This window comes from Pseudonaja textilis, chromosome Z (assembly GCF_049901715.1).
Source record: "Pseudonaja textilis isolate UNSWEBS1 chromosome Z, rPseTex1.2, whole genome shotgun sequence".
NCBI lineage: Eukaryota > Metazoa > Chordata > Lepidosauria > Squamata > Elapidae > Pseudonaja > Pseudonaja textilis.
Genome location: NC_142008.1, coordinates 135114886 through 135141622, shown reverse-complemented (window position 1 = coordinate 135141622; position 26737 = coordinate 135114886). Strand labels below are relative to the sequence as shown.

At 44.1% G+C, this 26737-nt stretch overlaps 1 protein-coding gene across 1 annotated transcript; it reads left to right on the top strand.

Annotated features, from left to right (window-relative positions):
• The first annotated feature begins 2110 nt into the window (after positions 1 to 2110).
• LOC113443487 (eukaryotic translation initiation factor 3 subunit C) lies at positions 2111 to 26737 on the top strand. Its single transcript, XM_087917523.1, is given in 22 exon segments — positions 2111 to 2168; positions 3569 to 3709; positions 4168 to 4233; positions 4423 to 4612; positions 5611 to 5736; positions 5952 to 6006; positions 6128 to 6237; positions 6507 to 6631; positions 9687 to 9843; positions 9947 to 10050; positions 11894 to 12035; positions 18235 to 18360; positions 19066 to 19159; positions 19860 to 20047; positions 21346 to 21570; positions 21967 to 22303; positions 22306 to 22329; positions 23136 to 23295; positions 23800 to 23865; positions 24194 to 24281; positions 25587 to 25749; positions 26239 to 26737. Coding segments are annotated over 21 exon segments (2733 nt in total). The 5' UTR covers positions 2111 to 2168; positions 3569 to 3608; the 3' UTR covers positions 26325 to 26737.

Sequence of the window (26737 nt, the reverse complement as noted above, 5' to 3'; positions counted from 1 at the left end):
AATACATAGAAATAAATGAGTATAATGTTCCAGAACCAAAGTTACATGTACAGTAGTGGGTTAGTACAGACTTAGCTAGCTGGCATTCTAGAGAACCTTGCCAATTAAACATGAGATTATAAATTGGTTATTAAATTGCAATATTCAGTTAACTCCAATAAAGCATGCTTTAAATGCAATCCAATTGCAACACAAGATTCCTATATATATTTGCAAATAATGTGTTTAATAGGATTAATATGCTGAAACCCAGAGGATATATTGTCTCTATGAAATGTATAATGTGCAGAGGAGTATTAAACATTTGTTGTATTCAAAATCTGTTTCAGTAAGCAAGGTGCTAACCCTCTCATAACTATGCTGATTTTGTTCTGTGTAGAATAAGTTGTTTAGATGCCACAGAAGATTGTCTTTTGTTTTGTTGGAGGTTAGAACCCATCCCTTTCTTAGGAAAATGAAATATTTTAGGATATACTAAAAAGGCCGAATATTTCCCCTAAAAGAGACATAGAACCTCAGAGGCAGAAACTCAGCCCTACCACCTTTGTTCATTGGCCATTAAGGCCTGAGCCAGGGAGGTGGTGGCTCAGTAGCTAAGACGCTGAGCTTATCAATCAGAAAGGTTGGCAGTTTGGCGGTTTGAATCCCTAGCACCGTGTAATGGAGTGAGCTCCCATTACTTGTCTCAGCTTCTGCCAACCTAGCAGTTCGAAAGCATGTAAAAATGCAAGTAGAAAAATAGGGACCACTTTGATGGGTTCTGTGTCCCTTTGGCATTTGGTCATGCTGGCAACATGACCACAGAGATGTCCTCGGACAGTGCTGGCTCTTCGGCTTTGTAACGGAGATGAGCACTGCCCCCTAGAGCCAGAAACAACTAGCACATATGTGCGAGAGGAACCTTTACCTTTAAGGCCTGAGCCTTATAAGGCCTGTGCCTTATACATAACAAAGATCTACCTCCTGCTTGCAGAGCCATGATAGGAATTGCCAAAAGCCCTTTCATTATACATCATCACTCCGCAAGAATCAACCAAGCAGGGGACTCAAAAGACAACCTATCAAATTACCCCTGCATGGCCCCATGGGAGTCTGACAACCAACCAGAGGACAAGCTCAAATTCAAAGCCCAACAAAAGGCATAAAATCCAGGCATTCTCAGCATCTCTTCTCTTTTCTTCACCTAAGAGCTCCAAGGCATATGGGCCTGTTCACCATTAAGCCATCTTTCCAAACAGCCACCATGTTTCTTGGAACTGAACCCAGAAGGATATTTCTTCCGACAGCTTTTGGTTCATATCCCAAGGGCATGGGTATGTTATATGAATTTTTAATATAATGGAAAGTAAAGTTGAATACAGTGGAATAAATTGCATTAAGCACGTTCATTTTAATTAAAATGTATGTAATTATTTGCTTTTACCCCGCCTCACCTCCCATGTAGCAAAGCAAGTTTACTGGATTGGTGGGGTGTACATTTAATAGTTCGCTGAGTTTTTGCTAAGTTCCCAATGGAAGGCAGTTATATAGATGTGGGACTTGCAAAATACGCCCCCAAAGTATAGTTTTTTGTAGCTACTTAAGAAATGTTATCTTTGCTTATTTTCTTGTCGAGTAAATCGAATAAACTGATAAAATATCATCTTTGTCATAAATTACTGAATAGCATGCGCGGATATAATTGAATATACGGTACACAGGTTGTTGGGTTGTTGTTGTTTTTTGGAGGGCTTAAGTAAATATGGATGAAAGACAGCAGAGATGGGGATCCCTATTCAATCAGAAAATCAATGCGAAAAAAAATATAGTAATTATTTATCAGAAAATGCGATAATGCGTGGATAGCTAAAAGATACAACACACTCATAAGTTTTACTTCCGGAAAACTTTGAAAGCGGACTCTTTCAATCATCTTCCAAGGGGGCGCTAGAGTGGTACAGCTCTAGTTGAGGTTGCAACTCTATGGTCAAAACTTTGTGATTCTTCAGTAACGGAAGTCGCCAGGGAGGGATTTTTTTTTTTTTTTATGAGCGGAATGAGTCATCAATTCTGCGTCAGAGACTTTCTACGTCTTTGCTTTTCACGTTTCAGGACTCGACGACTTGAAGGCGCTCTGCGCTTGCCCAGTGATTGCGTGGAGTGAGGCTTTTTGCTGGGCCCGGGCTGAGGTGAGCGCGTGTTGAGGCCGATCGCTCGGGTGGGGGCTGGGGAAGGGGAAGATGGATGGAAGAACCAAAGGGTGGTGGGAGGGAAGCGACAGTAGATCATTTGAGCAATGTGTAAAGGATAATAGGCAAAGTACATTCTTCTCCTACAAGTCTTGTCTTTATCTGATCGGATGATTTTAAATATTATTTAGTTGGGATTTGGACACGAGATTTAGTAAAGTCTATGTATAGCAATGGGTGTTGTTATGATGCTACCTATCAGCTCTCCCCAAGTAGATGTTCTCTAGATGTGTTGGTCCTCAGCTACTACAGTTCCCATGGGGGCCTAAGCATTGTGGGAGGAAAGCATCAGGCTGGAAAAAAGACATTTTTTAAAAAAATGTCATTGATTCCCAGCACATTTCAGCAAAAGGGTGGAAGAAACTTCAATCAGTCCTTCAATCGGAATAGATCTGGAAGGGACCTTGGAGATCTTCTAGTCCAGCCCTCTGCTCAAGCAGGAGACCCTATCCCATTTCAGGCAAGCAGCTGTCTAATCTCTTCTCAAAAACCTCCAGTGATGAAGCACCCACAAGATCTGATGGCAAGCTGTTCCACTGGTTAATTGTCCTCACTGTTAGGAAGTTTCTCCTTAATTTTCTCTCCTTGATTAGTTTCTTGTCCTGCCCTCTGGTGCTTTGGAAAACAAGTTGACCCTCTTCTCTTTGTGGCAGCCTCTCAAATATTAGAATATTATTATCATGTCACTCCCTAATCCTTTTCTCTAGACTAGCCAAACCCACTGTAACTTTTTTACATATTTTAGTCTCCAGGCCTTTAATAATTTTAGTTGCTCTTCCTTGCACTTTTTCCAAAATCTCAACATCTGTTTTGTAATGTGGTGACCAAAAGTGGATACACTGTTCCAGGTGTGGTCTTACTAAGGCTTTAAAAGAATGTTATAAAGCTGTGTTATTGGGGGAGGACAGTGCTTAATATTTTCTGAAGGAGGTTCTAACTTCCTTGGGAATGACGATGCCAGATGTGCAATGTCACATGAGGCTTTTCTGTTTGTTTTTTATTTTGTTTTGTGATGAAAGATGGGAGGGCTGTCTTTGGTTATTAAACTGCAGTATGTATTAGGCTTTCTATTTGTGGAGTTGTTTTTATTGATTATATCAAAAGTCAGTAGATTGGCTGGACAAGTTACATAGCTAATCTCAAGCATCAGAAATCTCATCCATATGATGGTTTCAGTTACATCTAACATTTCCTTTCTGCACCGGAAGCAAAGTTTTTCTGGATCAAGGAGTGCACATATAATTGATATTCCAAACGTTTTTAAAATCAATAGGAATAGGATGTATGAATATAAAAGTACTATACTCACTGGACTTTTCAATTTATACTTATCCTCTAAGGTCAGAAATTTTACGTGAGTGACAATCCAAAGTTGTTGCCATGTCGCGTTTCTTTACTACTGGCTCAGACAGTGAATCAGAATCGTCGCTCTCTGGAGATGAATTAGTAACCAAGCCTGTTGGAGGCAATTATGGGAAACAGTAAGTATAAATAGGGATGGTTAGGAATTGAGACGTGGATTCTTGATTCCTAGAAAATAATTAGATTGGGTAAAATAAGCGGAGTGAGACTTTTATGACAAATTTTGCATATTGGTTCAGGCTATTGACTGAAAACATATGATATTGCAATTTGCATTTCTAGTCTAATCTCTGAATAGCATGAGCTTCAGAACTAAATAGAAGCTAAATCTCACCCATAGTTAAGAATAGGCTAGAAAAAAACATTCTAGTGTTAATGTTAACATTACAATATCTGTACAAAACATTACAATATCTGCATTCGTTCGAATAAGTTATAAAACAATCCTCTTGGTGATTTTTTTCCCAATAACTGTTGGCAAAGGCTGTCCCTCTTACACTTATTCCCCTCTGATTTCCAGTTTCTTCTATCAGTTACTCATAGATATCTACTAGCTATTTTCCTTCTTGTCTTGTAGGCCTTTGCTGCTGAGTGAGGATGAAGAAGATACAAAGAGAGTTGTGCGCAGTGCTAAAGACAAAAGGTGATGTATACTGGAAGAGGAAGGGCATCTAAAGTTAGGAGGGTTGAACCAAAATTATATTTTTCAATCTCTAGAAAGCTCCCAAAGCCTTCATTCATGGCCTAAATGCTGCATATCTCCTTATTTTGTCTTTCTTTTCACCTCCCCTGGTTTAATTGTTCCTTGTCCTCTTTTTTTCCTGCCTCCCAGATTTGAGGAACTAACCAATTTGATCAAAACAATCCGAAATGCTATGAAGATCCGAGATGTCACCAAATGTCTGGAGGAATTTGAGTTGCTGGGCAAAGCTTATGGGAAGGCCAAGAGTATTGTCGACAAGGAAGGAGTGCCCCACTTCTATATACGCATCTTGGCAGATCTTGAGGACTATCTCAATGAGGTATTAACTGGAGAGCATGATAGACATGAAAATTTTGATTATTTTTTGTTGTTGTTGTCTGATCAGAAAAGATTATACATTCCAATTTGTTTATTAGGAAAGTTCCTCTGTAGTGCGTTGAAACATGCTTTCCCTGAAATACAAAAGAAATAGGACGTTATCTCATCCAGTAGGTCCATTATGGTTCTTTTTTCCAAAAATTGTCTGAGGCAAGTCACATAACAGTCGACCTCAGAATTTCTTGACTCTAATCCTGTCTCTTTTTTCCTAGCTAGTTGCTGGTTCATAATGAATTAATTACAATATAATGTAGATAGTGCAGACACATAATATTTCCAGAAATTTAGAAATTGTGGTGTTCTAATATTTTACCTCTGTTGGTGAGTGGTAATTAATACATCTGAAAGTAACATTGGTTGATTTAAAAAAAGTTAATTAATTTAAAAGATTACATGTTGTGAAAGATAAAGCTAAAAGCTTCCTCTAAAAAGCATTTTGTTCATTCAAGAAAGTAATTTGGTAAATTATTCCAGTTTTTCTACAGAAAGATTTGGGACAGAAAAAATCTTAGTAAATATATTTTCTTTAAAAAAGAATGTATTCAAACTTTAGTTGCTGGTTTCTTCCACCTGTTTAGACTTTTTGTACAATGGGCTGCACAGTCAGAGCTGCCTACTCATATATGAGCCTTTTTGCTTGTTACGATTAAATTATTTTAATTAGCCCTCCATTATTTACCAATGCATTCATCTACTGTCTATATCCCAAAGTGTAGCAAACTCAGTGCTTTTATCTGAGTTGGGCATTTGAAAATGCTATCTCCATAGTTATTAATACTTGCTATTTCTGAACGCACAATGATAAGAGGGCATGTAAACCAGTGCTGTATGCATAATATTTACTGCATCCTAGGGGAGTAATTAAGGAATGGAATAGGTGCTGCAGTCTAAGGAAGCAACTAGTGCTGCTCTCCATATACCCTCTTTTGTCTTTGGTAGGTTTGGGAGGACAAGGAAGGCAAGAAAAAAATGAACAAGAACAATGCCAAAGCACTGAGTACTCTCCGCCAGAAGATCCGGAAGTACAACCGAGATTATGAAACCCAGATAACTGCTTATCGCCAGGTACTGACTTACGCAAGGGAGGCTGCAGAGTTGTATTTTACAACTACTGTGTGGGATTGATGGTTGTCCATATTAACAGCAAACGTGTAGGATTATGGCTGAAGGGAGGATTTGAACAGCCATGTTTGCAATGGACAAGAAAGTCGTATGGGCAATATGGGGTGGGGTAGAACAATATATATCATGATCTCAGCACCATAGTCATGTTCTCCTAGAATCCTGAACTGTCAGCTGATGAAGATGAGGACAAGAAAAGTGATGATTCAGAGGGTAAGTATTGATCCAAGAACCATGCAATTGAAGGATGTCCTCTGTTCTGAGCAAGCGTTTTTATGATTTGGTGTGTGAAATCTTCCCCTCTCAATGGTTCCTCCCCTTTTTCCACCTTCAGGATCCTCTTCCTCAAGCGAAGATGATGACGATGAGGGAATAAGTGCAGCAGCTTTCTTGAAAAAGGAAGGAGCAGTTGAGAGTCGCAGCAAATTTCTCAAAAAGATAGAGGTGAGAGTTCCAGGAAAAACCCTCAGAAGAAAGATTTTTGTGGGTAACTTCCTCAGCGCTCTCCAAAAGGTTTCAAAGTAGGAGAACCCAAGGCCCCTCTGGGAACATAAAATAGAAATTTCCATATTTTCTCCGCCCAATTATCCGTGTCGGTCTGATTTTATTAAGAGACAAAGCAGTTTTCTGCTAGAAGGAATTTGGCTATACTGTGAGGGAAAATTCTTTTGGAAAATGATTTGCTGGAGTAATACATACTTTTTTTCTGACAGGACGAAGATGAGGAAGAAGAAGAGTCAGATGATGAAGATTGGGGCTCATCTGATTCAGAATCTGATTCAGAGTCAGATGAAGACGAGGGCAAATACATCTCCTTGGCTTCAAAGTTCCTTAAGAAGTAAGGAGAACATGCTTAGGGGCAAGGGGAGGTGGGAACCTTACCTTGATGCAACATCATCCATCGTGCCTTATAGGAAGTCCTTGGTTTATGATGGTAACTGGTGCTGGTATTTCTGTCACTAAACATTGCAGTTGTAGCGATATGATGTAACTGCATCCCATACTGGTGACAAACATAGCAATCCCCATTGCCGCCATTAAGCGATTACCATGGGTTGTTAAGCAAGGATCTTCCTGCTAGCTTCTGACAGCAAACTCAATGGGGAAAGCAGCAGGAAGTCAGGAGCCCCAGGTGGCTAAGTGGCTGGTGCCAGAGGCCAAAGGGCACAGAAGCAGCCACTAAACTAGGGATAGCTGCTGCTGGGGGTAGGAGGGAGGGCAAGAAACTTCTGCGATGCCACATGTGTACCCAGGTTGGAGCAGCTACTGCTGGCGGTGGAAGGATGCACAAGCTGCCCTGTGCTCGGCCATCCTTGCCACCCACAACTGACTCGGTTCAACTGCTGATGCATGCATGGCATTGGTCTTTATAAAGCCTTCTTCCTATGGCCACACATAGGATGTTCCTGAAGCTACATGAGAAGACTGCACACAGCCTCAGGAAGGAGGCCTTGAGGCCTTTCGCAGACAGCAGTTGCCTGGTGACATACCAAGCCAGGCACAATTTGTCAACAGCAGTAAGAAGAAGACAACCAAGATCAGATGGGGCCAGCAGGAACAGCAGGGTGCATTGCTGCAGGATGGCAGAGTGCAGGGTGACCAAAAGGGCAGGAATAAGGAGCTTGTAATACACGCTTTGGCCTATGCTAGTAGGCTTCAGAGTGCCAGAATTTTGATCTCATGACCACAGGATGCTACAGCGGCCGTAACTTCAAGAACTGAGCATAAGTGTCATTCGTTCAGTACTGTCATAACTTCAAATGGTCGCTGAACTTCTTAAGTGAGGACGATCCTCAAGTTTCAGGTCAAGCAGATCATATTTATCTTTTGTATTTTAATCTTTTGCCTTTAATCTTTTGTGTTTGTGCTTGTGTCTCTCAAGGGCAGTTGTTCTGGGTTATAGCCAGGAACCTCAGTGGTTTATGCTGAGCCCTCTTGTATAATCAAGCATCTTAAAGGCTTAATTAATCTTCGTTTTTTTAGTTTCTCCTGTGGTGTGAAATAACAGCGATTGATATTTTAGACCCAGGAAGTACTTGCATCAGGAAATTGAAATAGTAGCTATGACTCTAACTTCTAAGCTGCCAAGTCTGGCAGTAGTTACTTATGCCATACTTCCATTACAGTTAAATTATTGAAATTTTGTTTTCTATGTTATTATTTTTGAAGAACAATCAAAATCTTATGACACAGGTTGCAGCTAAGCTACTAACTGGTTTACAAAAGCAAGATCATATTCTGCTTACATTGATAGAGTTAGGCCCATATCAGTTGACAAATGTTTTTTGAACTACAAATCAGAACAAAGGTTTTGCCTAAAATGTAGATCTGCTTTACAGATGGCTCTGTGCCTATTCTTATCATGCAGTCAACAGGAGAGAGGCCTCTGCTTTCAGAGACCTGGTTGTTGGGCACCCTGGAAAACCTGTTATTGTGTTATTTGCCAAACTATGGAAGCTCCTGTGATCGGTTCTCAGTCCAGGGTGGATTTGATTTAAATCAAGTTGATTGAAGTCAACAATTGAAATCACTAGTAAAAAGGCTTTATTTAAATCAACTCGATTTAAATCATAATTTTTAAAGAGCAGCTGTCATCTCTTTCCTGCTGTGGCTCCTCCTCTGACCTGCTGTTGACTCACTGACAGTCCCATTCACTTTAATGGGATGGCTGGTGATGCAGCAGTGACACAACAAGGTGAGGGACATGGCGGGCAACAGGTGAGCGAATGCCCGCTAAGAGGCGCCACCATGATGGATCTGAAATGACAGGTGTTCTTTAAATGTAAGGACTCGTTCTTGCTGGTAGTTAGAATCGTTAATATTATTATTTGCAAACAAAATGAAGATTTCTTATTTAGCTTGCAGAGCTTGGATTCATTGAATGAATTTGCCAAAAATGTAAATATTGCAGAATATACAGCCTCATGCTACATAAGTGAGCTCTATTTCATACTGAATAAACTAAATTATTAACGTATCTTAAATAGAAAACTTTAGATAGATTTTTTTATTCCAAAAGCATTTTATATTAATTAAAATAAATTTGATAAAAATAAAAAAAATGATTTTTATCCACCCTGGTTTCTACTTACAAGGAAGCAATCCTTGCCTTCTCCTTCAGGCAGACTTTATGGCCTAGATTATTGATAATTGTAGCTCTTTTTACAGGATTTTTATTCCTTAAATTTTAGAGTTAATCAGTGTGCATGTCCTACACAGGTAGTCCTTGGGTTATGCCAGTTTCTTCAAGGAGCATACAAAGTTACCACAGCACCGAATGGAAAGGACCTATGATGGGTCCTTGGAGTGCTGGTCATTGAAGCATTGCTGCAGTCTGGGAATAATGTCATGTGATCACAGTTTCCAGGTTTCCTGTTGCCTTCCCAAAAGCAAGGTTGGGGAAAGCTGGCAAGAATTTGGAAGTAATGATCATGTGAGGTCTCTGCTTAATGACTGCAGTCCTCATTTAATGACAGCAACTAGGACTGCTGGAATTGCTGGAATTAAGCAACATGGGCATAGGACACTGTGCCAATGACATCATTTAGAATTGCTATCAAAACATGCAGATTTCCTATAGGTTGAAAGTTATATCACTTGATCTATTAGTAGTTGATTCCGATCTTAGCAGACCAGTGTTATGTGCAAGGATAGGGGATAACAGGGAAATCTTGGGACTATTGGAGTAAAATAATCTTGCCTGTGAAGGTTTGGATTCAAATGCAATTTGTGGGATGAAAAGAGAGAGAGCTGCTTTCATTATAGTAGGTTTGATCTGCAGTATTCAAAGCCAGCAATGTTTCTGGGATTAAATTGTATAGCTAGCTCAAGATTTTAGGATCACAGCATGTGTGGGGTGTGTGGAACTGATCTGTTTAATCCTCTAAAATCAGAGTTGGCACAGAGGAGGAAAAGAGGATTCTGGAGAAGAAAAAAGAAGATAAAGCAAAGAAAAAACAAGACCGTAAATCCAAAAAGTATGAAGATGATGAAGATGACAATGAAGGCGGTGAATGGGAAAAAGTCAAAGGAGGCGTCCCTCTGGTTAAGGTGAGGTATTGCCACTGGCCTCTCTTTCCAGCTGGGAGATTAGCCAGAGAGGGAGTAGAAGGAATTGGGAAGTTTATCCTTTTTTTTTTTCCTCTCCCTATAGGAAAAGCCAAAAATGTTTGCTAAGGGCACAGAAATCAACCATGCTGTGGTAGTGAAGAAACTCAATGAGATTCTACAGGCTCGTGGCAAGAAAGGCACTGATAGGTAAGACAACGACTTTTTAACATAGCTGGCAAGAGTAACTGAAATCATTCTCAAATTGACCGCTTTTTTCTTCCTCTGGGAGGCAAATAAGTAGGTCATTTCTCAGATGCGTGTGGGATGTCAAACTCAAGGCCCGTGGGTAATGACTCTGCCAGCAAAAATGTAGCTCATGCGGCCCTCCCAGGCTCCATTTTTGTCTGTGACAGCCTTCTGCAGCCTTCTGCCAGCAAAAATGGAGCTTGGGGAGGCCATGTGGGCCCACCTGGGCTCCATTTTAGGCTGGCAGAGGGCTGCAGAAGGCCGTTAAGCTGGCCATGCTCCCCCCCCAGATCAAACACAACCCTGATGTGGCCCTCAATCAAATCAAATTTGACATCCCTGGTTCTTGAAAGGAGAGATCAAAGTATTGACAATAATGTAATCTTTTGATCTTCTCTTCTTTCCCATTCTCCTTCCCCTTTCTCCTTTTCCTTCCCCTTTCCTTTCCTTAGCCAAAATTTGTTTTAAGAAAAGGGAGGCAGGCAAATTAACTTCAAGATCAAAAGTACAGAAGTCGATTATAGAAACAGAGCAAATCTGAGATGGCAGTAAAATATATGCACAGAGAAGGTCCACCTTCCTGATACTGAAATCTTTTCCTCTGAAAGGATCTGGTCAGTGCTGAGCTTCATGTGGACATTAATATATGATGCAACATCCTTTGCACTGAAGCAGACTTCCTCTTTCATCAGTGTGGTAATAAGGAGGAATTGGACAACATTTGCTTCTCTTTTACACTAGCCTCAGTTAAATGTCTGTGGAGATTCTCGGTCACCTGGGTCATAGTTCTCCTAAAGGTGCTTTTACAACTGAACTTTCTTTGTTTTTCCCTGAAGATGTTTCGCTTCTCACCCAAGAAGATTCTTTAGAGCTTGGATGAGAAGCAAAACATCTTCAGAGAAAAAATAAAACAATAAAAACAAAACAAAGAAAGTCTAGTGTCCTCTTGAAAAAGCACCTTTGTAAGTAACCCCAGCTTTTATTGTATTATCCAATCTCAAGAAACTGGTACATCTTATAAACTTGTGACATGCTAAAAGATGGCTAATTGAAATGGGGAGGTGACCCTTTTTGAACTTTTTATCATCACACCATGGAAGTGGTCATAAGGCCTATGTCTAAAGTTTGCTGTGGCTTGTTTGCATCAGGCCAAACTAGACAGAGAGGAACCACATGTTCCAGTTGAGGTTATAATTCAGCCTCTTGACTTGTCTGACAAGTTGAGAAGGATTTCTGCATAAGAAGAGGTGTGGCCAAACATTTCCATCTTCTTTTACATTCGGTTTTGGAAAAATGACGGTTTGGCATCATAGATTCCAATATATATACTCTTAAAATTACTCCCAAACTGAGCAAAAAAAAAAAAAAGCCTTTCAAAATTGACATTTTTGTTGCTGAATGCTGGTGGCATGACCTCATGGTGTTCTGGGAGCTACAGATGAGTTGCGATGGTTAGAATAGGAATAGACTTATATACCACTTCACAGCCCTCTCTAAGCAGTTTATATAGCCAGCCTATTGCCCCCAACAATCTGGGTACTCATTTTACCCATTTCGGAAGAATGGAAGGTTGAGTAAACCTTGAGCCTGGTGGGATTTGAACTGCCAAATTGCAGACAGCGGACAGCAGAAGTAGTCTGCAGTACTGCAATCTTACCACTGCACCACCATGGTTCATAATGGTTAAGAATTGTTAAAGGCTTTAGAACTGTGCTGAGTTTGAGGAAGTAACTCATAATAATCTGCCATCTCCTCACACCTATTGTCACAATAGTCACAATACTCTTTCTGTGATCTTCCACAGGGCTGCCCAGATCGATCTCCTGCAGCTTTTGGTTGGAATTGCAGCAGAGAACAACTTGGGGATAGCCATTGATCTCAAAATCAAGTTCAACATCGTTGCCTCTTTGTATGACTACAATCCCAACTTAGCTACATACATGAAGGTATGGGGGAATAAGGAGGGAAAGGAAGCTAGATTAATTCTCTTGTGCCGCAAGTTTGTTCCGTGCCCGCATTGGCTGTAAGAGATGCAACATGGAAGATTGGTTGTTTTATTCCTATAATATAGGAAATCCTCACGACCACAATTAAGCCCAAAATTTGTCGTTAAATGAGAAATTTGTTAAGTGAGTTTTGTCCTATTTTATGATTTTTCTTGCCACATTTGTTAAATGAATCACTTTAATTGTTAAATTAGTAACAAAGTTGTTAAGTGAATCTAGCTTCCCCATTGCTTGTCAGAAGGTTGCAAAACGGGATCACATGATCCTGAGATACCGCAACTGTCATAAATATGAACCACTTGTCAAGCATCCGTATGTAAATCATGTGACCATGGGGATGCTGCAATGGTCATAAGTGTGAAAAATGGTCATAAGTCGCTTTTTTCAGTGCCATTGTAACTTCGAACAGTTACTAAATAATCTCCACTGAGCCGAAGGGAGAGTCCAGGATGGGGTAATCTCTAGTCTCCTAGCTCTGCAGACCGAGTTGAAAAACTGAGGACACACCCCCTGGTAACGGTCTCCAGTTCTGAACGACATTGAAGCACGTTCAGACCACCCTTTAAGGGCTCTGAATAGTTAGGATTGTAGAAGAATATTCACCCCCTGGATTAAGCTTTTTTTTCGCAGAGAGGCTTAGCTCAGGTTTGACAGCTAGCCGGTTTGCTGGTTTAGCACTTTCATTTTTTTTGCACCTTTTTTTCAGGTTCACGTTTTTTGCTTGTTATTTTAATTTTTCTAACTTTCCTTGCTGGTGGACTGGTTTTTGTTTTGTTTTGTGAAAACGAGTGGAGGTGACCCTGAGAGCCCGTGTGGCCCAGGCTGGAGCGGGAGTCAATGTCTTATTTAACTTGCCTCCTCCCAATCCACTTTCCCTTGCCTGGGACAAGCTGCAGCTGCCGCTAAGCGCTTCTATTCCTTTTCGGCGGCAGCGGCCATTTATTTCATTTGGGGATAATCTTGCAGTTCGTCTCCAGGATTGTCCCTTGGGAGGGGTTCTGGCCATCAGGATTAAATCCTGACCCCCACATCCAGTCCCCAGAGCACCGTGGCAGCTGCGAGACACTTGAGTCTGCCTGATAATTGCGGTACAGCCAGTGCCAGGCTCGCAAGCCTCTGACCTGTCAGGGCTTGCTGCAATTCAAAGAGGCAGCCGTTTTTTCGACCTTTTTTCCTTGACTCAGCTTTTGAATTGTGGAGCTGGGCTGAGCTCACCACTTTGGGTCACACTAGCCTCCTGAAGTGGTGGACAACTATTGTGGCTGTAGCTGACAGCTTAGGCTGAATTTTTTTTTTACTTCTTTTTCCCTTTCTCTACCCCTGTCAAGTGACAGTTATTTTTGGCGGGCTCAAAGATGGCCACCAAGGGAGCTGTTCAAGAATTGTCAGTTCCTCAGCAGGGTAGAGAGAAAGCTGTAAAAGGATCTCCTAAGCCCAGGTCTGCTGGTCTTGCAGGCAGCAGCTAGGATTAGAGTCAGGGCTCTAGCCCCTAAGAGACCCTCTAGAGCTGAGGATAAACAGGCCAGGTGCAGACAAAAGGCCATAGACAAACAGTTTGACAGGGCAGTGAGAGATTCCAGGATGGCTGAATACAGAGCCACCCCCCAAACTTTGCCTCCTCAAGATGACAGGCAGCCAGACCAACTGGCAGATAGGCAGTATATGACTGCTTGGTCTCCTGGGGGCTCAAGTACCCACAATTTGCAGGGTAACCTCCAAATCAGGGCTGAGACCTCTCACAATTTTTCTGAGCGGCCTCAGGGGATCTTGATGGCGGCCCCTGCAGACCAAGTCTCCGGTGGAGCCAGACCTGTGCCTGTACCACCTTTACACCTACAGCAGCTGGCTTATGACCGTAGGAGACCCAGATGCAAGAAATGCCATCCTTCATGAGACCCTGGATCTCCCAAACAATAAGAGAGGAATTGCAGGCAGAGGTCAATCAGCTGCGCCAGCTGTCTTATTTGGAAACTAGCAGAGCAGTCCTGCAGGGGCAGGGACAGGCTTCTGCAGAACAGCCGGTCCACTTCAGAGAGCGCTCAGCCTCCCCTTCAGAAAGCAGCCAAATGTATGGTTCCGAGAGGGACCTCCTCCCAGAAAGGGATTTTTCAGATGAGGAGTCGGAGGTAGCAGATCCCCCCTCCTTTAAGGGCCTTTTCCAGCCGGCTCTTTACAAGACTCTGCTGGTTAAAACCAAGAGCACGGCTCATCTCAGAAAGGACATGGTCACTCAGGACCTTCCCACTGAGGGAGAGGATCAGGAGGATTTCCTGTTCACTGAGAATGCATCTGTGGTGGGCGCTGTACCTGTGCCCCAGATGTTTCTGAACCTGATCAAAAAGCAGTGGGAGTCCCCTGGGATGTACACTCGCCCCAGTGGGTCTGAGTCTACCTTATTTAATGTGGACAAAGACCTTTTGGACATTATGAAATTGCCAAAGGTAGATGGCCCAATGGTAGCTCTAGCTTCCTCATCTGTCATCTCACCTGATGCGGAGGACATTTTAAAGACAGAGGACCGGAAGGAGGAGATGGCGCTCCAGAGAGCTCATCAAGGCGACCCCTGGGCCATCAGAGCATTGATGACTGCATCTTTTTTCACTTGGGCCTCTTTGCAGTGGATGAGGCAGCTACAGGACAAAATCCCACCTGAGGATCTCAGGGTGCATCAGGACTTGAATAAGATTATAGCTGCGGCTCAATCGACTGCTGATGCCATCCTCACGTCAGCCAAATTTTCTTCCAGAGCCATGGCCTCTTCTATAACAGCACGCAGGCTTCTCTGGCTAAGCAATTGGCAGATGGATGTCAGAACCAAATGGAAGCTGGCGTTGGCTCCCTTTAAGGGAGAGAGGCTTTTGGGGGAAGCCCTGGATCCCTTTTTGACGGAAACCAGGGACAAGCGAAAGATCCTGCCCTCCCAGGGGAGGCGCTTTGATTACAGGTCTCATCCCTACTACAGGAAGCCCTCCTTTAAACAGGGGGAAGCTGGGGCAGGCTTTCCCCATCAAAGTAGGCCCTTTTTCCAGAGATCATTCTCTCAGGCCGATAGGCCTTTGCTGCCAGAGGGCATCAGAGGCAAGAAGGCAGAAGGTCCTTTAGGGATTCCAACAGACCCTTCAGGCGCAACAAGTGACGCCCAAGCCTCATCCCCCATAAGGGGCCGCCTGGGACTGTTCTGGCAGAGGTGGGAACAGACCACGATGGACGTTTGGATCCTGTCAACCTTATGGTCAGGTCTTTCTCTAGAGTTTCTCTCCTCCCCCCCAAGAGCCTTTGTGTGCTGCCCCATCTCCAGGGACCCCTCAAAGAGGGATATCATGGAATCAGCGATCCACCAGCTGCTGCACATTTGGGCCATCCAGCCGGTTCCGGTGGACCAGGAGAGGCAGGGTTTCTATTCAATGTTGTTTGTCATTCCAAAGGCCTCGGGGGGGTGGCGAGCAATCCTCAACCTGAAAAGGCTCAACAGACATCTAATCTACCGAAGGTTCAAGATGTACTCTTCCACTCCATTCTAGAGGGACTGCGGGAGGGAGATTTTTTGGCCTCAGTAGACTTGACGGAGGTTTTTCTTTCACAGGAGCGTCAAGACAGTATCAGGGAAGTCACGTCGCTGATCCTGTCTTCCAGAGAGGCACCTATCATCTTGCTGTCTCAACTTCTCGGCAAAATGATATCGTGCATTGGGATTGTCCCATAGGCCCGCTTTCATGCCCGAACCCTTCAATGGTTCCTGCTCCCTTACCAGAGGGCGAGCCGGGGCAACTCTCCAAGGAGGGTTTGTGTCCCCTTGCCAGTTCTTCGTTCCCTCCATTGGTGGCAGTCTCGAGCCATAGATCAGGGATGCTTGTTCAGGGAACCCAAGAGGATTACCATCACCACCGATGACAGTCTCTATGGTTGGGGCCCACTTGGGAGCCCAGGTCATCCAGGGGAGGTGGTCACGAGAGGAGCTCGCCCATAACATAGATTGGCTAGAGCTCAGGGCTGCCCGCTTAGCGCTCAAGGATCTAAGGCAAGAGGTGGTGGGGAGACATGCTTCTCCTCACGGACAATGTGGCTACCAAGGCCACATGGTCATTGGCACAGTGTCCTATGCCCATAAACCGGCAGGGGGCACCCGCTCCAGATCTCTAATGCAGGAAGCAACTCAATTGTGCAGGTGGGTGGAGAGAAACCTGTTGTCCCTACGAGCAGAACATGTCTTGGGAGTATCCAACATGCAGGCAGACTGGTTGAGCAGGGCACAGTCGACCAGTAAGAATGGTGACTGCATCCCTGTCTATTGAGGAGATGACAGAACGCTTCGGCCACCTGATTCTGGATCTCTTTGCATCACCAGAGAACATGCACCTCCTGAGGTTCTTTGCTCGATTCCCTGCCCAAGGAGAAGAAGGGGTCAACACTCTCCGGTGCAAGTGGCCCCAGGAACTATTGTATGCCTTCCCCCCCTTCCCCTGATTCCGAGGGCAATCAGGAAAGTACTGATAGAAAGGGTGGAAATTCTGTTGGTAGCCCCTTACTGGCCCAGGCTTCTGTGGTTCGCCGACATGGTGGGCTTGTCAGTCACCAGACCCTGGAGAATTCCCCTGCACAAGATCTCCCTCAGCCAGGGCCCGATCGAGCACCCAGATCTAGCCTGGTTTTGGTTGACCGTCTGGCGCTTGAGCGGGGGATCCTGAAACGGGAGAAGTTTTCCACAAAGGTCATTCAGGCTATCCAGGCGGCCAGAAGACCTTCCACAACCAGGATATATAACGCAACCTGGAAGATTTTCTGCAGTTGGTGCACTTGTCACCAATTAGAACCCACTGGGGTTTCTGTTGCAAAGGTATTAGAGTTCCTGCAGGACGGGTTGGACAAAGGTCTCGTCCCCAATACCTTGAAAAGACAAGTGGCTGCCTTGGCCTCGGTGATTTTGGTCAAGGGCTCTACTACTCTGGCCCAACACCCTGGGGTGAAAGCCTTCCTTAGGGGAACCACAAATTTGAGGCCACCAGTGGTCCACCGCTACCCCACCTGGGATTTGCCTAAGGTCCTGCAAGCACTGACTTCTCCCCCATTTGAACCCTTATGTAAAGTCTGCCTCTGCCTTCTCACATGCAAGGTGTCATTCTTGGTGGCCATTACCTCGGCCAGGTATATTTCGGAGTAGGCGGCCTTATCCATCAGGAAGGATCTGCGTATTCCATGCAGACAGGGTGGTTCTGCAGTTGGACCCTACCTTCCTGCCCAAGGTGAACCCCTTATTCCATCGTTCACAGGAGTTGATTTTGCCTGATTTCTGTCCTAAGCCTACCCATGCACTAGAGAAAAAATGGCATACCTTGGACGTTAGGAGGGCCCTCCATATTTACATTAAAAGAATTTCTTCTTTTAGAAGGATGGAAGCCCTGTTTGTTTCCCTTCAACTTTGGGTCGCAGGGTGACACCTTCTACAGTAGGTCGATGGCCCAGAGCCTGCATTGCAAAAGCCTATGAGTCAGTGAGCCTTCCTGTACCCAGGAGGATCACAGCATACTCAACCACAAGTGCAGCAACCACCGCAGCCTGGGCAACGCAGGCATTAATTCTGGACATTTGTAGAGCTGCGACCTGGTCATCGGTGACCCCATTCATAAGACAAAATTGACTCCTTTGCCTCAGCAGAGGTGTCCTTTGGAAGACGAGTCCTGCAGGGTGTGCATGTAGAGGTGGGGACCTCCGACCAATCCAGATCCCACCCGTAGGACAGCCATCAGCCAGCTTTGGTATGTCCCATCCTGGATTCTCCCTTCGGCTCAGTGGAGAAGGGGCATTGGTCCTACCTGAACGCTTCTCAGGGAGCCGAAGGGAGAATCCAGTCCCACCCTGTATTCTGTCTGGTTGGAATAGGGAGGAGATGTCCCTTTTGTTTGCAGTATTAACTGAACTATCTGCTTCAACATCGTTCAGAACTGGGGACCGTTACCAAGGGCTGTGTCCTCAGTTTTTCAACTTGGTCTGCAGAGCTAGGAGACTAGAGATTACCCCATCCTGGATTCTCCCTTCGGTTCCCCGAGAAGAAGTGTTCAGGTAGGACCAACGCCCCTTATAAGTTGACAATTGCCTGTACCAAGGTTGTTAATGATTTCCTCTTTATTCTCCTTGTTTGCAGCCAGAGATGTGGCAGAAATGTCTCAGTTCCATTGATGAGCTTTTGGATATCCTCTTTGCGCACGACAACATCTTCATTGGACAGAACATTGCAGAGGATTCTGAAAACCTGGCCAACCCTGAGCAGGTGGGTTTCTGCAGGTCCTCCCTGCCTATAAACCATCCTGCCACGTGTTATGTAGGTAGTCTTCGACTTAGGATTGGCTGCTTAGCACCCAGTAAAATGGATTCCCCCAAAAGAAAAATCCCAAACTGGATTCAAAGTTCCAATGGTTGTCGCCCTTTCCTCCGGTCATGTGATCACATTTTGGTTGCTTGACAACTGTGTATATGGCTATTGGTGGTATCTATCGTCATGATTTACAGAGGTTTCCAACGAGCACCCCCCCCTCCAAAAAAAAAAATTGATATTAATTTTTGGGCTTTGGCAAAAAAGCACCCAATACAGAGAACGGGTTCCCTAAATGACCATCTCAAAAACCATAAAATCAGGTTGGTCACATGGATGCCTCAACTTAACAACTGTCATGATACAAGAATGAAAATTCCAGGCTTTGTTACAGTCATAAGTCAAGGATTATGTGTAGGGAGGGCTGAGTGAAGTTTGCAAAGATCAAAGAGGATGCTGCTGCGCTGGCAGACCAGGGGAGGGGGGACTTTTTTTTGTTTATGCCACTTCGTCAAGTATTCTGCATGCACAATCCAATCACCTCAATAGCCTCATAACTGGGAGTAATGGCGATTGTAATTCAGCCCAGTAGGAAAGTTCCACATTGGAGAAAGCTAAGATGAGCCTAATCCCACTCCTTCCTTTCTGCTTTTCCGTGGCCAGCCCCTTCGCATACGTGGGTGCATCTTGACCTTGGTGGAGCGGATGGATGAGGAGTTTGTGAAAATCATGCAGAACACTGACCCCCATTCTCAAGGTGAGTGAGTTTGTACATTGTCCATCATAAAGTGGTGTCTTAGAGGCACAGCTGGTTGAGGGAAGAAGTAGAGGTAATGAAGGGCAATGGGTTGGGACAGGAGGTACCTTGCCTGATAATAGGAATATTTGGCTCCTAGTTGAACGTTGTTTCTAGCAGAACTGCCTCTTTTAGCCAGACAAAGGAGGATTGGTTTCTTCAGAAATTTGGAGCCTGTTAAGTTGCAAAGTTGAAAATCCACCCTTATTTTTTTCATATTACTATGCCTGCTTACAGAAGAATAGCAATAGCACTTCATAGCGCTTTACAGCCTTCTCTAAACAGGTTACAGAATTAGCATATTGCCCCCAACAATCTGCTGGAACTGCTGGAATACGGAGAGCTGACCTTTTCCAGGCGACAAATCCAGCGTCTTTAAGCTGCTGAGCCTTTGCAACTCCATTGTAGATAACAAAAAGTTATAGGTCAGCATGAAAAACAGGGCTTGGTGGTCGAGGCCCTTCATTTTTCTACGTTTTAAATTGTGTAATTGTAAGGGCATAAAGCAACAGATATTTTGCACAACCACCAAAATGAAAGCTGTTGGAGACAGGAGGTTTTGTGGGACTGCATTGCCAGATTCCTCCTAATCAAACAAGAGAACCCGGTGAGGACCTCTTGTAAAAGATTAAGCTAAGCATCTGTGGTATGTTTCTCCTAGAATATGTGGATCACCTGAAGGATGAAGCCCGAGTCTGCAAGATCATAGAACGGGTGCAGACTTATCTGCAGGACAAGGGAACTACAGATGAGATCTGCCGTGTTTACCTGCGCTGCATCCTCCACACCTATTACAAGTTTGACTACAAGGCTCACCAGCGCCAGCAAGGCCCAGCAGGAGACAGCAAGGTAAGGTGGCCCCTTTGCTAGGCAAGGAACTTCAGTAGTTGGTTTGCAAAGCATCTTCCCTCTCCAGAGAGAGACATCTGTCTGTCTAGGTCTGTGTTTTCTTACCATCATCATCTTCTGCTGATTTAAGAGATGCTGGGGATTGGATTTGGAAGCTAAAAGTAACATCTTGAAATGTTACTTCTAGGAAACTTCATAGACCAGTAGTTTCTCAACCGTGGCAATTGTAAGCATGCTAGCAAGAGAATTCTGGGAGTTGAAGTTCACACATCTTAAAATTGCCAAGGTTGAGAAACACTATCATAGAAGACACAGCCACGTCTTCCAGGATGTACGATGTTTTTCCAACAATACATCCCCCCCATAGGAAAACCCAGCGTGTTTTCTAGGCATAAAATGAAATTAAGCCCCTCGCCCCCAAATTTAGAATTTTAAAACATGCGAAATTGGGGAAGGTGGGGGGAACTTACCATTAGGAGCGCCCCACGGGCAGCTACGCCTCGCCATCAGCTGCTCCTGACAGCCAATCATGGCAGAGCATGGAGGGCTCCCTACCCCCACCAAGCGCCTTTGCTGCAGACGCGGGTCAGTAGGTGGTCGGTGTGGATGTCCGCCAGCAGCGTTTCAGCCGTTTCTCAGGCCTCCATAGCTTCCACGGTTCCCACTGGTGCTGGGCACCTCTCTTGCCAGCGCTGTCTCCAACAACAGCATATAAGTCGCTCCCGCTTTTCCCCCATCCCCATAACAACAGGAAAAAAAAACATTTTGAGAGCGCCGTGCGCTGCATTTTGATTTAATCCTGAATGGCTGGGTGGGCGTGAGAAGAGCCGAGTGAGCATTTCTGCTGCTGCTACCCTTGGTGCTCCAGCCTCGGGCTCTGCAATTTTTCAAAAGTCACGGTGTGCAGCCCGTTCCTGCATTCCAAGCACACCCAGGCTGAGCTGCAGCTGTTCCTCTCTCGCCAGCGCTGTCTCCAACAACAGTGGCAGCAGCGGTGGGAACTGTGAAAGTTAGGGAGGCGGCTCCCCCACCTGAGAAGCGGCTGAAACGCTCTCTTCGATTCTGCTGGCAGTCTCCTCCCTGTTCACCACCTCTACGTGGTGGCTTAGCCCCAAAGCCAGCCGGCTTGGGGCGCTCCAGCAGCGAGCACAGATTGAAACTGCGCACGATCACAGATTTTGGTCTGTCACCGAAGAAGCTCAAACCGGAAGCCCTCGAGATTGCAAGTTGAACACTTTGCATTAGGAGCGTGTGATTTATTGATAATGGGGCTAATTTACACTCTCTGCTTATCTCAGTCCGAACAAGACCAAGCAGAAAACGAGGGGGAAGATTCTGCAGTGCTGATGGAACGCCTTTGCAAGTTCATCTATGCCAAAGATCGGACAGACCGGATCCGTACCTGTGCCATTCTCTGCCATATTTATCACCATGCCTTGCATGATCGCTGGTACCAGGCTCGTGACCTGATGCTCATGAGCCACCTTCAAGATAATATCCAGCATGCGGACCCTCCAGTGCAGGTTAGAGAGGAACAAGCAGTTTGGTAGCCTTTGAGAACCAACATTGAAGTTGCCTGTTTGATGGTGGTGGTGGTGCTAGCACTGAGTTTGGATGGGCAGCAGACTTTCTACTGTCCTATTCTCTTTGGTCTGCTTGGAGACAAACCACCCCTTCAGTGGGGCAAGCCACGGGGTCCTCTAAACAAAATGGAGGATGCCCAACTTAACCAACTAAGCAGCCTAGTAGGGAGGGAAGCTTAAAATTCTGCTTGACATCCTGTACTGTGAAAGGGCAGCAGTAAGAATCCATTATTTGATCAGTCTCTGAATTATCCCTGGGATCTGAGAGCAGATAATGGGAAAAGTGGTGCTGGTAGTTTTTCCTTTCCCAACCCTTTTGGTTTGTTTCCCTACCAGATCCTGTATAACCGGACAATGGTTCAGCTGGGGATCTGTGCCTTCCGCCAGGGCTTGATCAAAGATGCTCATAATGCTTTGCTGGACATTCAGTCAAGCGGAAGAGCAAAGGAGTTGCTGGGACAGGGTCTCCTGATGCGTAGCATGCAAGAGCGCAACCAGGAGCAAGAGAAGATCGAGAAGCGCCGACAGGTTCCTTTCCACATGCACATCAACCTGGAACTCCTGGAGTGTGTCTACCTGGTCTCTGCCATGCTGCTTGAGATCCCTTACATGGCTGCTCATGAGTTCGATGCCCGTCGGCGAATGATCAGCAAGCAGTTCCACCATCAACTGCGGGTGGGGAGCGCCAGCCTCTTCTTAGTAAGCGCTAAAGGATGCTTGCTTTAGCCCCCCCCAAAAAAAAAAAAAAAGATGCAGTTCTGGCCTAAGGTTTCAGAAGATTAAAGGGAATCTGGTTCTGCCAACCAGAAGCAGATAGAAGCCAACAAGGACGACATGAAGGCAACATTGTCGTTCTGTTTGTGTTCTCCAGCAAGTACTAGTAAGAATAAGAGAGCTACACTAATCGCAATTTATGGGTAGTCCTCAATGAACTACCATAATGAAGCCTGCTAAGGGGTTGTAAGTCAAGAACTACCTATAATATGAATAACCCTAGGGTAGCTGAGTTGAGATAGATTGCTAGCCCATAAACCACAGCTTACCAACGAAATAGTTGTATTTACACAGTATATGAATACAAAACAAAACAAGCTATATATAATCTTCTCTAATATAATGTTTGACATTAATTACCATTTAATACTGAAGAAATATTTAGCCATCCTGAGTGGTAATATGTTACGTTGGGGGGAATTAAGCCGTTGTGGTTTCTTTAAAATAGCTTTGTTCCTCAGATAAATTATTTAATCTCTAAAAATAAACTAAAATTTGGGAACTCATCTGTTTTTGTAACAAACAGTCTGCTTATTCCTTATACTTAAATACACAGTTTAAATACACTCTTTTATAACATACAAAATCTACAGTTTTCTGAAATAGCAAAGTAGCACTTTTTTTCCCTAAGAGATTGTGGCTTATTCATTTGGATAATTAAAATCCTCTCTAATGGATTAGAGGAACATCCTTTTATCTTTCCCCGCCTCTCTTTCTTTCCTTGCTTCAAGGCCCCCCTGAATCAATGAGAGAGCATGTTGTAGCAGCATCCAAGGCTATGAAGATGGGTGACTGGAAGACATGCCACCGTTTCATCATCAATGAGAAAATGAATGGAAAAGTCTGGGATCTGTTTCCCGAGGCTGATAAAGTGCGCAGCATGCTTGTCCGGTCAGTTGCAAGAAAATTATGAGAGAAGTAGGCCATGGATGTGATGTAATGCAGTGAGGAAGGGGATTCCCAGGTGGGAGGGACTGCATTTCTGAGGGGTAAGAGGCAACTCAGTCTGCATGTTACAAGTGAGAGAAAGAAGGTGTGTTCAGCTCCTCCCTAGTAGTTCATGGAGTATATTTTAGATGCAGATAATAGAACCTTCCATCCGGCAAGATTTTCTTTAGAGGCATGGAAGAATTACCCAGGTTGGAAGAATTATCATGAATTATTCTTGATTTTGGGCCTCCTATCTATCTAGGAAAAGTACAACTATTTCCAGTTTTGCTCCAATGTATTGCTGGAACTAGCAGCAAAGATACAGTGGAAAATTGGAAACCTGAAATGTATCTGTAATTTTGAAGAGTAAAATTTGGGGGACAGAAATTGAGATAATTTGAGACCTCATTCTTATACCTCATTCTCACTGCCATTGGTTTTTTTCTCTCGACTGCATCCCAACAGGAAGATCCAGGAGGAGTCTCTCCGAACCTATCTCTTCACCTACAGCAGTGTTTATGACTCAATCAGGTACAATCACATTGGGGGTCCAGAGGAGGAGAGAAGAGAGGTCCACAGTTAATGGCGATTGCATTTCTAGAGAGTCGTGCTTTTCCCTGACTATGGGACTGCATATATTTTATAAAGAGAGTTGACTGTGGACAATGGGTATTAGAATTCCCTTTGAACTATCTGACTTATCTGTACTTGGTGCTTAGTGTAACTCTGGTCCCCAGTTACAGATCCTTCTGAGCTACTGTTTTCTCAGTAAATTTTCTTCTGGGCAAGAGGCTAGTGTGTCAATCCTAAATAGCTGACTCTTACACAATTCTCTGTTTTCTGTGGTCCATCTTCCTAGCATGGAGATCTTGTCCGATATGTTTGAGCTGGACCTGCCCACTGTCCACAGCATCATTAGCAAGATGATCATCAATGAAGAGTTGATGGTGAGAACTTTTGTGTAAGGCAGGTTGGGGCAGCTCAAGAAATTAATTACACCACCAGGAAGAGGCAGGAGAAATGTTGCTCTTGCAGTGTGACCTGCTTCGAAGAATGGCAGGAAGAGAGCCATCCATCCATAGGCAGTTTCTGAGGCAATTTTAAGAAGACAAGAATATATAAGAACAAAGGAACACATAGAGAATCTCTAGTCACAGGCCTAATTTTTAATAATATATCTCGTCATCAAGAACAACCCCATCTCTTATAATAGTTACATGGGTAGTCCTTGACTTACAACCACAATTAAGACCAAAATTTCTGTTGCAAAGCAGGCGGTTAAGTGAGCTGCGCCTGATTTTAAGTCTCTTTTTTGGGGCCACAGTTGTTAAGTGAATCGCTGCAGGGGTTGAGTGAATCACACAGTCATTAAGCAAATTGGGCTTCTCCATCCACTTTGTGTATCGGAAGCTGGCTGGGAAGGTTGCAGATGGCAATCACGTGATCCTAGGAAGCTGCAACCGTTGTAAATACATGCCCGGTGCCCAAGTTTTGATCACATGACCACAGGGATGCTGCAGGGATTGTAAGTGTGAGGACCAATTATGTTGTTTTTTTTCACTGCTGTTGTAGCTTTGATAGCTAAAAGAACAGTGGTTCTCAACCACAATGGAACCCTTATAACCACAATGGAGCTCAAAATTTATGATGCTAAGTGAGAAACCTGTTAAGTGAGTTTTGCCCCATTTTACGACTTTCCTTGCCACCTTTGTGAAGTGAAACACCGCAGTTGTTAAATTAACACGGTTGTTAAGTGCATCTAATGGACTTTGCTGGTGAGAAGGTTGCAAAACGGGATCACATGAACCCCTGGGACACTGCAACTGTCATAAATGTGACTCAGTTGTCAAGCATCCTAATGAATAAATCACGCGACCTTGAGGATGCTGCAAAGGACATTCATGTGAAAAATGGTCATTAAATCAATTTTTCAGTGCCGTTGTAACTTCGAATGATCACCAACCAAACTGTTGTAAGTCAAGGACTACCTCCAGTTGTAAGTATAGGGCTACCTGTAGTGGCAAATGCGCCTTCAAACTAGGAGGAAAGAACCAAGATAATTATAAACAGGAGAGACTGAATCAAAACCTTGTCGTGGGAGGCAGGAATACATCAGGTCAGATTCAGTTCCATACTGTGTAGAAATTTCATTTTGGTAGAACTAGGAAGTCACAGCATAGGAATCTCTCTCTCCTGAAAGATTTTCAATTGTGTACAAATTATTCTGTGCCTTTTAAACTTTTCTTTTCTAGGCTTCCTTAGATCAGCCAACCCAGACAGTTGTGATGCATCGAACAGAGCCCACCACCCAACAAAACTTAGCCTTGCAGCTGGCTGAGAAGCTGGGCAGCCTTGTGGAAAACAATGAGAGAGTGTTTGACCAGAAGCAAGGCACTTACGGTGGCTACTTTCGGGGTAAGTTAAAGCTCCGATTTTCACTGCACTTAACTATTTTTGCTGGCGTCTTTATTTCTCCTCCATTCGATTAACTGTTACAGGCTCAACACACTCATGTCTGAACTACCCTTTTAACAAAGGGGAAAATATTTCAGCAGTTGTGGAACAAAATCTGAAAATATTTTGAAACTTTCCTTTACTAAATATTTATTTTTCCTGTTATCGGGGCAGGAAACCTCCTTTCTTTTCATTACTGGATTCAAGTCCATCTTGTTTTAATATACCTCTAGTCAGGGAAATTACAGTTCATGGCCACTTCTGTTCTCTTCCTGCTTCTCATCCCCGCCCCCCCATGAAACATGCAATGATATTCATTCCATGACCACTTATTATTTCCTTGTCCCTGATACATACTTTGCTACTCGCTACAAAACAGTTCGTTTCTGTTTTGTTTGCTGTCTCCTCCTTTGCCAGTACCTCCTAATCAGCTCATGTTTTATCTTGCAGACCAAAAGGACGGCTATCGTAAGAACGAAGGGGGCTACCTGCGGCGGGGAGGATATCGGCAGCAAGAACGTCAGAGCAACTACTAAGCTTAGAGCCATTTTTATTCAGTTAATTTGGAAGAAGAGAAGTTACCAGTGACCATAATTCAAACCCAGCTAATAAAAATATTGCTAAAAAAGAAGTCTATGTAGTATCCTTGGGAACAGGACAGGTAAATTAATTAAAGAGAATGACAAGAATCATCCAGCTCCATTGCATTCCCGACCTTTAGTAGTTACTATCTGGCCCTGGAACGAATGGGCTCCTAGACTGAAGATTATATTCATTTTCAGTCTTGATAGGATCAGAAACCCAAAGACAAGGAACTTCTCCTCAGAGAAGGTTTATTAAAGGTGGTATTCTCAAAAACCAGATCTGAAGAAACAACCCCAAGTAACCTTGCTGGAGCACTACTTTTGTTGAATGTATCTGAACCCTAATAAACACATGTGTGAAGCAT